The sequence below is a fragment of the Solea senegalensis genome, linkage group LG17 (genome assembly GCF_019176455.1).
Source record: "Solea senegalensis isolate Sse05_10M linkage group LG17, IFAPA_SoseM_1, whole genome shotgun sequence".
Lineage (NCBI taxonomy): Eukaryota > Metazoa > Chordata > Actinopteri > Pleuronectiformes > Soleidae > Solea > Solea senegalensis.
The window spans coordinates 8813946-8826664 of NC_058037.1; the positions used below are offsets into that span (position 1 = coordinate 8813946).

At 39.8% G+C, this 12719-nt stretch overlaps 2 protein-coding genes across 3 annotated transcripts; one reads left to right on the forward strand and one right to left on the reverse strand.

Annotated features, from left to right (window-relative positions):
* The first annotated feature begins 455 nt into the window (after positions 1 to 455).
* Positions 456 to 9175, forward strand: gnpat2 (glyceronephosphate O-acyltransferase 2). 2 transcript variants are annotated; one of them, XM_044048887.1, is made up of 16 exons: positions 456 to 553; positions 1453 to 1653; positions 1740 to 1916; positions 2316 to 2445; positions 2564 to 2691; positions 2800 to 2875; positions 3495 to 3646; positions 3896 to 4026; positions 4595 to 4836; positions 6819 to 7076; positions 7373 to 7452; positions 7560 to 7700; positions 7967 to 8066; positions 8143 to 8233; positions 8342 to 8403; positions 8563 to 9175. In XM_044048887.1, the coding sequence occupies exons 1-16, from the start codon at positions 542 to 544 to the stop codon at positions 8613 to 8615; spliced, it is 2034 nt and encodes a 677-aa protein (XP_043904822.1). In that variant the 5' UTR covers positions 456 to 541; the 3' UTR covers positions 8616 to 9175. The 2 variants fall into 2 exon arrangements, with proteins under 2 accessions (XP_043904822.1, XP_043904823.1); XM_044048888.1 differs by having other exon boundaries at positions 476 to 553; positions 1458 to 1653.
* Positions 9176 to 10061: 886 nt separating this feature from the next.
* LOC122783921 lies at positions 10062 to 12477 on the reverse strand. The gene is made up of 2 exons (XM_044048889.1): positions 12163 to 12477; positions 10062 to 11437 (listed from the first exon to the last, which is right to left on the reverse strand). The coding sequence occupies exons 1-2, from the start codon at positions 12323 to 12325 to the stop codon at positions 10920 to 10922; spliced, it is 681 nt and encodes a 226-aa protein (XP_043904824.1). The 5' UTR covers positions 12326 to 12477; the 3' UTR covers positions 10062 to 10919.
* Between the last annotated feature and the right edge of the window lie 242 nt (positions 12478 to 12719).

The following is a 12719-nucleotide window of genomic DNA, read 5'->3' on the forward strand; positions in this document are numbered from 1 at the left end:
GTTACATGTTGCATGTATGGTATAGTTACGCATGCATGCACAGCACATACTAACACCTCTGTAAGTAATAATCATCATTATTATTATTATTATAGCACTTTTTCCAAAAACAAAACTACTGAAACGACAAAAATAGAACTTAAATCATTTAAGCAATCAAATTAAATGGGGGCATCTAAGAATTCCACTGTCTATGAGTTTTAATAACACTGTACATTCTGTATGTTATTATCTATACTATGGGAAAAGTACATGAGTGTACTGCAGGCAGCTGCTTCTCATGCACCTCACTACATAAACACCATCATGAGCACCAGTGTGATGTGTGGGGGTTATTACAGGACAAAAAAAACGGGCTGCACATTATAATATGCGGGAGGAGTTTCCAAAACGCAGCGACGCCATTGGCTCAGGCCACACACACACGCACACGCGCACTCACACGCGGACTGGACGTGGATGGAATCGAAAGAGACCCGCATGCATGAGGCGCAGCTCCTGCACCTGACTGGAGCAGCTGAGTGCGTGGTCTCTGTGAAGAATGACGCACACGGTAAGGGACATGTCAGCCTCTCTGTCTGTACTGTAGACCTCACTTGTTGCTTCTTTGTATAAAGCGGTTATGCGCGAGGAAAGCGCGAACTAAAAAAAAAGTTATTTTCAAACTCAGGACTTTTGAGTAGATGATACAAACTACCAAGCATGAGGCGGTCATAGTACAAAACAGACAGATAACGAATCAGTCTTTCTTTTCCACATGTTGTTGCAAGAACAACCATATCTCACGTGGTTTCTATGCTGGTTTTAATTTCTTATTTTATAACTTTAAAGTTACATAAAAACTGTTAAATCATTTTAAAAAACTATTATAAAATTATTGTTTGTTTTATGCCTCCCACTCATTTTGAAACGTCACAGGTGTAAATAAATAAAATAAAAAATGTTTGAGTTATATTTAGCTGCCTCAGGTTTAGTGTGTATTCTGTCCTGACACACATTCCTATGTCGGGCTGTGCCTACATGTCTCAGGCTCTGATTTAAGTGTTTGTGTTGTTTTTTTTTTTTACTGCAGATTCATGTGAAATAATCTTTTCCCACTGTCTTTTAAACTATTCTAAAGCTTGTAATATAGGCCTGCAACTAACGATTATCTTCATAATCAATTCATCTGATGATTATTTGTTACATGTTTGGTCTGTAAAATGTCATAACATGTTGAAAAATGTTGATCTCTCATTCCCTCACCTCCAAATGAAGGCGTTCTCAAACGTCTTGTTTTGTCCACGAACCAAAATGATTCCGTTTTACTGATTTCTGTGTTATACGGAGCAAAAAAACATATTGATATAGACAGAATTGTTATATTCCATCCCATAGTTTTCCTTTCCATCAAAGGCGTCACTTGTCAAGCATGAACTTTCACTTCAACATTAGCTTGGCTCCTCTTTCCAGTACAGAGGTTCAGGCAGAGCAGGCCTGTATCAGGATGAGGAGTTTATGGACATATTGGAGGAGAGGAGGCGCACCAGTGACCTTGGCCATGCCCTCAGGAGCTTTAAGCCCCTCCCCTACCTAGGAGCTCCGCCCTGCTCTGTGGCTGAACTCAACCAAGCAGTGCTGGACTCCCACTTTCTACGCCATGTGGCCAGAGAGGTGGGCACTGTAATGAATCTGTAAAGCAAGAAGTTTCCAACACTTTAACAACATGGAATCAGGCCTCCTGTTGCATCCCTCCTTAGGTCGCCATGGAGACAGGGTCGTCCGTGGAGGAGGTGAGAGAGGAGGCTTGTGGGATTTTGGAGGAAATGTCTCAAAATTTGCAGCTGGGGTTCATCAGGCTGATGGGCTACGCCCTCACCAAGGTGTTAAAGAGACTCTTCACCAGCGTCTTCGTCAACATGGAGGGCCTCAGCACGGTCAGGAACACCAAACATATAAGAAGACTGTATTCTGAAGTTGTTATTGTCATATTTATGCATTATAAAGGCTGATATCTGTTCTTATGTTGTTGTACGTAATATTTTCTTACCGACATCTTCTACTCGTCCTCTTCTTCTCATCACATTCAGGCTAATTTTTTTTTTTATTATTTGTAAAATAGTTTGAAATTAACACCTTAATGCCTATGATATTTTCTACTACCCTTCAACTTATATAACAGATATGAATGTTGTATCAATCAGTCAAGAAACTGTTGCTTTAAGAAAGCCTGCTGTTACTATTAAAATGGAGTCACTTATTTTATCAGTAAAACATGGAGAAACGCACATTGAAATATGTGCTTCAGTATTTTTTTTTTTTTTCTGTTTTCACAGCTACAACAGGCCATGCAGCAGACTCGTGTCATCCTGATGCCCAATCACAGGAGCTACGTGGACTTCCTCGTTATCTCCTACATCATGTTCACCTACGACCTCCCTGTACCTGTTATTGCTGCAGGAATTCGCAAGTATCTATTTGGATTAGAACAACACCATATCATTATAGATAAAGACTATTGTACTTGATGTAAACATCTCTTCTATTTGTTTATTTATATGTTTTTTTCCTCTCCTCTGTATAGCTCTCGCAGGGATGAAGTTGATCGGGGAGATACTGCGTCGCTCTGGAGCGTTCTTCATCCGACGTGCCATCGGCTCTGACAAACTGTACTGGGCAGTGCTTTCAGAATACGTGAAAACCATTGTCAGGGTGAGATAATCGATTAAACTTGTTCGCAATTGGAATTTCGTAAATCTGTTTTTTTATCTGACCAACTATAAAGGGCACTGCCAACACTGTTTGGTGTGTTTTCTGTAGAAAGAATTCGCTCCCATGGAGTTTTATGTGGAGGGTTTGAGGAGTCGCACGCTGAAGTCTGTGACGCCAAAGTTGGGTGAGTGTCCACATGTTAACACAGACTTTCACAGACTGTTTGTGTGTCACAGTGTAGTTTCTTTGTTGCCTCAGTCTCAGTGTAAGTATTGTTATTTTAAATAATTGAGGAAGAAACATTGGTGAATACAAATGGTGTCCTTTTTCACGCCCACTGGGTTAAATCACCCCTATAGTTGCCCCTAAAGCTGCATTCATTTATTAAATAACATGATATAAAATGTAAAAACCACTATAGTACTTTTCATTTCATATTATCTGTATGATCTTTTTTGTTGTTATTGATAGAAAAGATGTCACATAACTTGTGTGCTGTGTCCTTCAACTGAAAATGGGCCTTTTCGGCACTTTTTCGCGGGTGCATCTTTCGTGTTTTCAGTGTCTTGCTTTATTATTAGCACAATGCGGCTGTTGCACCCATCTGTATTGACTTAAAACAAATCACTTTCTGTTTGCAGTGTGGGACAGTACTGAGAAATAAATAGTTTGAACTCATTTAAGAACAGTTTTACATCCATTTCTTTATTACTACAATCCCATATTTTAGTGAAGATGTGCATGCACAGTATATGCTTCTCTATGTCTCTCTGTTTCTACAGTATCTGTATATGTGTCTGCAGGGATGATGCACATGGTGCTGGAGCCCTACTTTAAAGGTGAGGTCTTTGACATCACACTGGTTCCGGTTAGCATCAGCTACGACCGAGTGCTGGAGGAGTCGCTGCTTGCCCATGAGTTACTGGGCGTCCCCAAGCCTAAAGAAAGCACCACGGTAAGTCCTGGTCACATGATTTCACTGCAGCAATAATTCATAATCAGCTCATTGTTAGAGGCCTGACCACCCTCTGGCATTCACTGACATGTAAAGTTCTTTATACTGAAGGTAAATGGGGTTATTCCTGCCAGTTCTCAGTCTTTATTACTGTTATATAAAACAAATCTGTCCATTTGTTGTTTTGGCAAGTAACACGTCCACATCACTGTGAATAAGAGCAGATTGTTCTTCCTTGTGATTCTGCAGGGTCTGCTGAAGGCCAGCAAACTGCTTCAGGACAATTATGGTTCCATGCATGTGAACTTTGGCCAGCCTGTGTCAGTCAGACAGCTATGTGAGGGCAAGATAAACCGCTGCCAGTACAACCTCATCCCCAGGTCGAAAGGTTCCTCACACATCTGTTCACATCTGTTTTTTTTTTCTTTCTCACGCACCACACTCATCGTCCTACATGCAGGGTTAAGCCGGGGATTTTTTTTAGAATTGCTGATGAGGTCACATTCCTCTATTAGCTAACAATCGAAGTGTCAAATGAGTTCACATTATGGTGATGAAGTCTATCAACTTCACGCAAATCTCTCTGTGTTTAGATCTCAGGTCCCCCTGGTGACATTGGTACTCTCCACGCTCAAGTATTACTTGACACAACCAATTTTCAGATGAAGGAAGCAGCACACAAATAATCGGTCACAAAATTAAACATTCTACTCTTCAATTTGTTTGAATAATTTATAATTATTGTTTGTGTAAATTATACTTTTCTTTCATTTTGGTTTCATTTCAATATATTAAAGTAATATTACCAAAGGACTCTCCTCCTCTGTAGCTCTTACAGCCTCACTGACTGCAGTAGAGTCTATCTGACAGCGTCCCCTTCCTCCTCTTTCTACTCACGCCCTCTTCTTCTTCTTCTTCTCCTTATCTGCCTTTTATTTCTATTCACAGAGATCTCCCTCAAAAGCCCACTCCAGAGGCTCAGGCCTGTGTGAGTTGGCTTGCTCATCTCATAGTGCGGATCCAAGAAGAGGGCTCTGTGATCAGCCCGTGGTCTCTGATGGCGTGCCTGTTGCTCCAGGCTCCCGTTGCGGTCTTGACAGAGGATGGGCTGCCATGGCAACAGCTCACAGAGAGAACCCTCTGGCTTAAGAGGCTGGCGCTGGACTTTGGGGGACATTTGAAGTGGCCTGGTGAGTGAGGATCACTGTGCAAAGCAGTTATCAAAAGCGCTACTAGAACTTTACTTTTGGCAGCTCTGTTCAACAATAATTGAAGAAAGTGATTTATGACAATGTTGAAAACAAACCTGAATCCATTCAGTGGATGCCATAACTTCCTGTCCATCCATATCTGCTGTTATCTTTTTGTCTTAATTTTTGTTTTTAGTTTTTGAATTCAGTGCAGTTGATGCAGTTGCGTCAGCTTGAGCACATGAGTGGGATAAATGTTCAGCTCTGCTCACACTGGCCATTTGAAAAGGATCACTTCTTACACATCCATTGAATGGCCAGTAGGTGGCCTCTTCAAGTCAGGCAGACACTTGAAAGGAGGAAAAAAGGTGTTTCGCCTCAGCGTGTCATCTGGACTCTCTAAAGGCGTCTTCAGTTTGCTCCGAGGTAGATCACAACAGATTAAGTGAATGTGAGTTGGCACAAGTGTCTGGATTCACTTAGGAGATGTTCACTGGATTAATGCACTTTAAGTAACTTAACCTAAGAGGACTGCAGTGAACTCTCTCACTTTACAGGTGTCGAGTGTTTGCAGACTAACACACATACACACAAACTATTCCGAAGCCTTACCAACCATCAGGAATAAAAGACCAATGGAATACTTGTATAGTAAAAGATCCCTAACCTTAAAAACTCTTTAAAAAAATACCTGGACACTGGGAACATGTTTCCAAAAATACAAATACAAAACTGGTTTAGTCCATAGGAGACAGTATGAGACAGGCAGAAGTTTCAAAAAATGCTATATCTAAGGTCAAAAATAGGATAATAATAATAATAATGTGTGTGTGTGTATACATATACATATACATATACACATACATGTGTGTGTATATATACTGTAAATATATATATATACATATAAATAAATACACAGGGAGGGAAGACACAACAAGACACAGGTGCAAGTCATTAGCAATCACACGAGCGTAAAACATGACAGGATGTGGGGAATGAAAATAGACTACCAAAATAAAACAGGAAATAACCAAAAGACCCAAAAACCAACAGAAACAAACCATGGTTTTGTTGACACAAGAGTGTTCTGAAAGGCACAGTGGATTATTAAAAGACAGCGTCTAACATGAAAAAACATTTTTTTAATCCCCGTATGTGACTTCGAATGAACACTAACGTAAAGTAGATTAACGACGTTGATGAAAACTCACCCCATAAGAAGATAGAAGGTTAATACGAGGTTCTGGGTGCTTTATTTTCATCGCTGGCGTCATGTCGTCATCTCAGGAGGTGTCCAATTATTCTCAGGTCCTCCGCTGAATAATAATCCATCAGTTTGTGTATAAACTCTGGAGAAAGTCCGCTATCTTAAATGCTAATGCGTTAGCATAAAGTCAGCTAGCTTAAATGCTAACGCGTTAGCATAACATGAGATCGGCTACGGCATGACCAGAAGCCTCTGTCTTCGTTGCCACGGTTTAGTTCTTCTGCAATGTGTTTTTCTTGTCCATCTTCATTCAACAGTGAAAACACACGCAGCTTCTCGAAGCAGCAGTAACAGTGAGGAGCGCAGCAGCTGCAGCTGCATATTAAGTAGCCATGTGTTTCCTCTGTGACAAGCAGCTGATTGGCCGAAAAAAACCCAACCCTAATTCAAATACAATGTTTATGGCGTTAAGACCCACAATACTATGATTTGAAGCATGTAGTGGCTTCTTGGAAACTTCAACTTGCATAATTTGGAAAAAAAACAAAACTTGTTGATACTTTTACAGTGGCGGGTCACTATTGTTTCATTGTCATATTTTCCTTTTTTTTTATAGTAAAAACAATATACTGTATGAAACAATAACCTATAATGAATACATTATAGGTTGACCCTATATATATAGTATATATGTATATATATATATATATATATATACTATATATATACTAATATATATATAGTATTAAGACAATTCACAGGTCACTGTCTGCAGGACAAGTCTCTGACTCAGACGTGATGTCATCCAGTGCGGCCATCCATCACTCCGTCGTTCATCAGAAAGCCGGACGTGTCTACCTGGTTCAGGAAGAAGAGCCGGAGAGAAGACGTGCAGTCAGCGCAGAGCAATCTGTGATGAGGACAGGGACATCAGTGCTGATGTTGGCCTCGTACAGGAACCAATCTCTTCATGTTTTTGTGCGTCCTGCTCTGCTCACCACGGCCTTGGACGTCACAAATAGCACACACAAAGGTGAGGGATACACACGTTTAGTCTTGTATAAAGTGGTTACTTCAGTAAAAGTACAAGTATGTTACCAGAAAATGACTTTGGTAGAAGTTGAAGTAATATTACTTAAGTAAAAATCTTAAAGTATATGATATTTACTGTACATAAGTATCAAAAGTAATTTTCTGATATAAAATGTACTTAAATTTGAGTAAAGGTATTAAAAAAAATGAGGAGTAAGGATTGAGCAGTGGTCTTTCAACTGGATAAAAAAAAAATCTGTGGCATTTTGTTATATTTTCATTGTGATCTCTTCACAGACGAGCTCTTCGCCTTCTTCTCCTTCCTACAAGACCTCTTCTCCTCCGAGTTCATCTTCATCCCTGGCAAATTGTCCGAGGTAATGTACAGTATATAGTACATTACATGTGGATGATGGCTCCTTGAATTACTTGCAGACCCTGGCATTGTTGTTACTGATATTCTGTCTGTCCCTCAATCAATCAGGACTTTGAGGAGGCGTGCTCTCTCTTGAAGAAATGTGGTGCGGTCCACATCGACCAACAGGAAGTGACCCTTTCCCATATGGGACGCGAGACGCTGTCCTTCCTGAAGGCTCTAATACAACCCTTCATAGACTCCTATCAGGTTTGGCATCTCCCGTCATGGTGCACAGACATGAAATCTCTCAATTCCTGTGTTTTTGGATGGTTTATTGAAATTTGTTTCAGGTCAACAAAAAAATTGAATAATAGATTTAAGTTTTATGTTGGGTGTTTTGTAATTTGTATGTAATTTATATGGACAAAAGGGTAAAACAACTACTACTATATTCTCAGTAATTGACATAAACAACATGAATAGAAGAAGAAGAATATATTAACTGCTCTGATTGATTGTGTTTTTATGTCCAGATGATGTTCAGGTACTTTTGTGAACAAGGAGCTCAGGTGATCACAGAGAAACAGTTCCTACCTGCTGTGAGAACCCTGGCTACAAAGCTCCTTCTCTCAGGTAAAACAGAACGTGTGAAAACCTCCTCCACTTGTTCACAAAAATAATTGTTGTTTTTTGTGTGTGTTGTGCGCAGGTGAGCTTCACACCTATGAAGCCCTTTCATCGGACACGCAGAAAAACGTTTTGTCGGCTCTGCAGAGACTGGAGGCTGTGACAAAGATGAGGTTGGAGTGACGAGATTAGTTCCTGCAAAGCTGTTGCGGTTTTAAGCCGTGGTGGTTCAGAAGCTGTTTGCATTCGTACTGTTTGATTCTCCCGTTTTCTGATCACAGGTCCATGCAGTGTGAGTACAAAGTGAACAAACCTGCTGTGAGAAGAATTGCTGATATACTTTGTAAGTCTGTGCATTTTTTTAAAAAAGTTAAGTGAATTTCATTTAAAAAGGTTTTGCATTAGAATATTTTAATCTACTTTGTTGTGGCTTAAAAACACATTTTATGTTAATTTGCCACTATAACAAACAGCTGCCTGAGGGAAATTTATTTTTCTCTAGCTGGGAAAATCCCTGTCCAGATGCTTCGGACTCCACCTGATGCCAGACTTTAGTCTCCACTGGAACGGATCCAACTTCACAATCGGCCCACAGTCCTGTTTACCCACACTTGACCTTTTCCTCTATTCCCTCTGTGCATGTTCTTTCTTCCTCCTCCTCCTCCTCTTTACGCTGTGCCTTTATATGCAGCCATGAGTAGTAGATCCACACCTGATCTCTGACTTTATCCTGAACCTGGCTGCTTTCCCCTCTCACATATTCAGTACTTCCAGCTCTCAGAAACCCGAATCATGTCAGGATAACTGAAAATTATATTTTTTAAATCACAATTAGTTATTCAGGAAAGAAAGTTGATAAACAAAGATGTTTAACTGTGCTTCTCTGTAGGACTGAAGCATTGCTGTGATTATGATACTAAACTATACATTTTAATAAATAACTTAATGTGATTGTTCCGGTTTTTGAGGTCTGGGTGTAAAAGGCTCTTATGCGGAGTCAAGTGGGTTACATACATACGACAGTGTTCACTGTCAGACAGGGATTTGAGGACTTGAGACTACTGTTGATAAAAGACTCGACTTAACTTAGACTTGTATAAAACGACTCGAAATGACTTGACTTATGGAATATTTAAATCTTCTCAAATAGTGAGTGGTTACAAAACGTTTTTGAAGACACTGGGTGTCTGCTTTTGCGGCCTTGCTTACAAACCTGGCAACCAAGCAACATTAACACCACCACATTAAATTTCATTCAATACTTCAAATCCTGCAAAGGAAGGTAAGACAGGAAGTCACTTAACTGCTATCTGAAGCTAACGCTAGTTAACTTCTTGGTGGGTCAAAAGCTGGTTATGATAAGTGCGCGACACCTGCCATTTTTTATATATTGTATATTTTATATGTATACCATTTGGAATGCATTTCCATGGTTTAATGTAAGCCTAATATCAGTATTCTTTACATTTTAGGCTCTGCAGTTTTATTTATTTTCATTTTTCATTGTTAATTATACCGGTGTTTTTTTTATATATATATATATAAGCAATTAAGTTGTATGGGACCATGAAGCAGTCCTTACATTGTATGGGTAATACAGTGTTTCTGTTACAGATAAAACTCTTAGCAGTTCAAGCTGACTTGATGTATATATACATACATAAAAATGTATATATATAAATATTTAAAGCATATTTAAATGTGGAATATATGGGAAATCATCTTCATCTTCTATATTCATATGACTTGACTTCAGATCTGCTTGAGACTTGGAGGTTAAGACTTAAGACTTTCTGGTGTATAACAATAGTGACAGCATCAAAACAACATGTAAATCGTGTTTTGGTTCTTCGGTCCCTAAACATCTCCACTTAAAAAACCTAAACTATTCCTTTATTGGTTATATTTTAAACATTAATATACTTACACTTTTTTATTGATTGACTTGACTGACCAAATAAGTGCCGTTATAATGTGTAATAAAAACACATTGAATCTGCATTCATTCAATAGTTTGTGACATGTTTATTTTTACCTCTGTGCAACTCAACACATGTAAAACAAGAGTAACAAAATGCACCATAGCTTTTTTAAATTTACGTATCATTTCTCCTCTTATTCTGTTTTAATTATTCGCTCTGCAACCGTGAATTAACCCAGATTAGCCAATACATTTCAATCTCAATTTGGTATTGGTCCGATACAAAGGAACCCTACATATCAGATAAAAGTTCATGAAGCACAAGCAGTAAAGAGAAGCTGTTTGTGAGAATGTGAGTAGCCTGTTTTTTTTTTTTTTTTAGGAAAAATCAAGTGTAATTTTGTCTGTAAACAGGTTTTGAATTTACTGAATGTGGCTGGATGGTAAATGCATCAGCATAACATCATTATTTTACACTCTGCATTCACAGAGAGCTGCTTTGCATTTCTGCATATTGTTTCATTCATTCATTCATTCATCAAGGGTTTGAATCAGTGTTACATTCCTCACATACTGATCACATACTTGATCACAGGAGTTTGTCTCCATTTGTGTGTCATTAAATTCTTTGAGTGCCGAGTTGTGCATGTGTTGGTACATGAGTTTCTATGGTTACCTTTGTCTTTCAACTGAACTGGAAAGTGTCAGTGGACACAAAGACAAGGAAAGTGTCACCTGGGCCCTAGTAGTGTAAAATATGTAAATTATTGGACTAATATCTGTATCAGTTGGGTTTAAATATTCGTATTGGACACCAAAAACGTGGTATAGAGCCATCCCATCCATCAGCTCTCAGCCTGCTCCTGTAAACCCCTCAGCAGTAAGAAGGCCTCTTATGTGCCAATTAACAGGTGAATTGCTTTACATTGACGTGGAGATTATCTGTACACTGGCGGCGCGTCGACCTTGATGCGTAAAGCGCTGACTGGGTCTTGGCAAAACACAGAGATGTATTCCAACACTTTGGAGCTGAGCTTTTTCTCGCTCTCTCTGGCTCTGTGTCGCTCTCGGTCCCATCTCTCCCTCTCGCCGTTCATCTGGGAGAACAGGTTGACCTGGATGGTGCGCAGGGTCTCTGCAACTATGTAGAAATATCCCTGCAGCGCGTGACAAAAGGCGGCGCCTAAACTCAGCGCGGCGCCCGTCAGGTTGGGCACCGTCTCGCACACGACACACAAGCCCTCCAGCGCGTGCAGCATGGCTCTCTTGTCCGGAGACTGCTGACCGTGGGGGTGGCCGTGGGAGGTGCTTGGTTGCTGGGCATGGTTGATCAGGTACCTCACGCTGTCGGTGAAGTGGGCGGCGGCGCGGCGCAGTGGGAGCAGAGCCAGGTACAGGTGACAAGCCGCTTTAGTCAGAGCATGGAAGAGCAGCCGCAGCTCAAGCACGGCGTTGCCTGGGGATAAGAGGGCAACGGGGTCAAGTGGAGTCGAATTTAACACTGTGGCTAATGTCAGCAACACTATCAAACAGCGTCTGCTACTGGATTAAAGTCTGTTCTCCATTCACGTGGGCGGAAGTCATCACCTGGGCACACTAAGCGAGTGACACGGTGCGTAATTACGCGTCTGAGCTGCACGGTATCCACCCTATTATTAAACAGAGACATGTTTCGTTTCTCTGGAAGAGGAATTCACAAATCTCAGGATCATGACCTGAAGAGATTATGAGCACACGGACAAGTAGTGTTAACTAAAAGCAAACTAAAAGAAGAAAGAATTTAAATATTTGAATATAAGACATTTAAGAGCCAAATGTTAAAGTTTTGTGTATATGTATATATATATACGTATATATTGTTTTATGTATATATGTATGTATGTATATATATATATATATATATATATATATATATATATATATATACACACATATATACATATATGTATATATATATATATATACACACACATATATACATATATGTATACATATATGTATATATATACACACACATATATATATATATACATACATAAAAAAGGTAAACTTCCAAACGTTTTGTGGGTGATATGTTTCTGGTCTAAGTCACTGATAAACTGTGCGTAAAATAAGAACAATGTCTAAAATACCCACTGCGCAATGGAACATAAACATAATTTGTATAACATTTTGTCTTACCGTCTATAAAGCAGAAAATCCAGAGCAGGAAAAGACTCACTACCAACCAACTACACCAATCCATGTAGTCTCCCAGTGTGTGTGTGTCCTGTCCTGGACCAGGCAACAACAAGCGAGGCAGCGGTGAAATCCCTGCGTTACGTCCTGACAAAGACTTGTCCATCTGCCTTTACGCACTTAATACCTAAGAGAGTCTCATTCTCGTCCGCAGGTGTCAGGACTGTTATAGCCTGTGCGGAAACACCTTGGAAGTGCGCACGGGGCGTCACCACTCGCAGTAAAAGCAGAACTCACTGCACTCTTTGTAGCAGCAGATTTTTCAGGCCCGACGAAACTCGTCAGAGAGAGACACGAACCGAGAAAGCACACGGTTTCATTGGGAGCAATTCGTAAAAAAGGAGCAAATATTCAGACAAAGAAAGGCTTTGGAAATTATAATAAAAAAAAAATCGCTTAATCTAAATAAAGTTGCCACAATTAATTGATTATTAATCGGTTACTATCATCAACTTTTTTGATTATCAATTAATCGGAAAATCACACACTCAGTGTGAAGA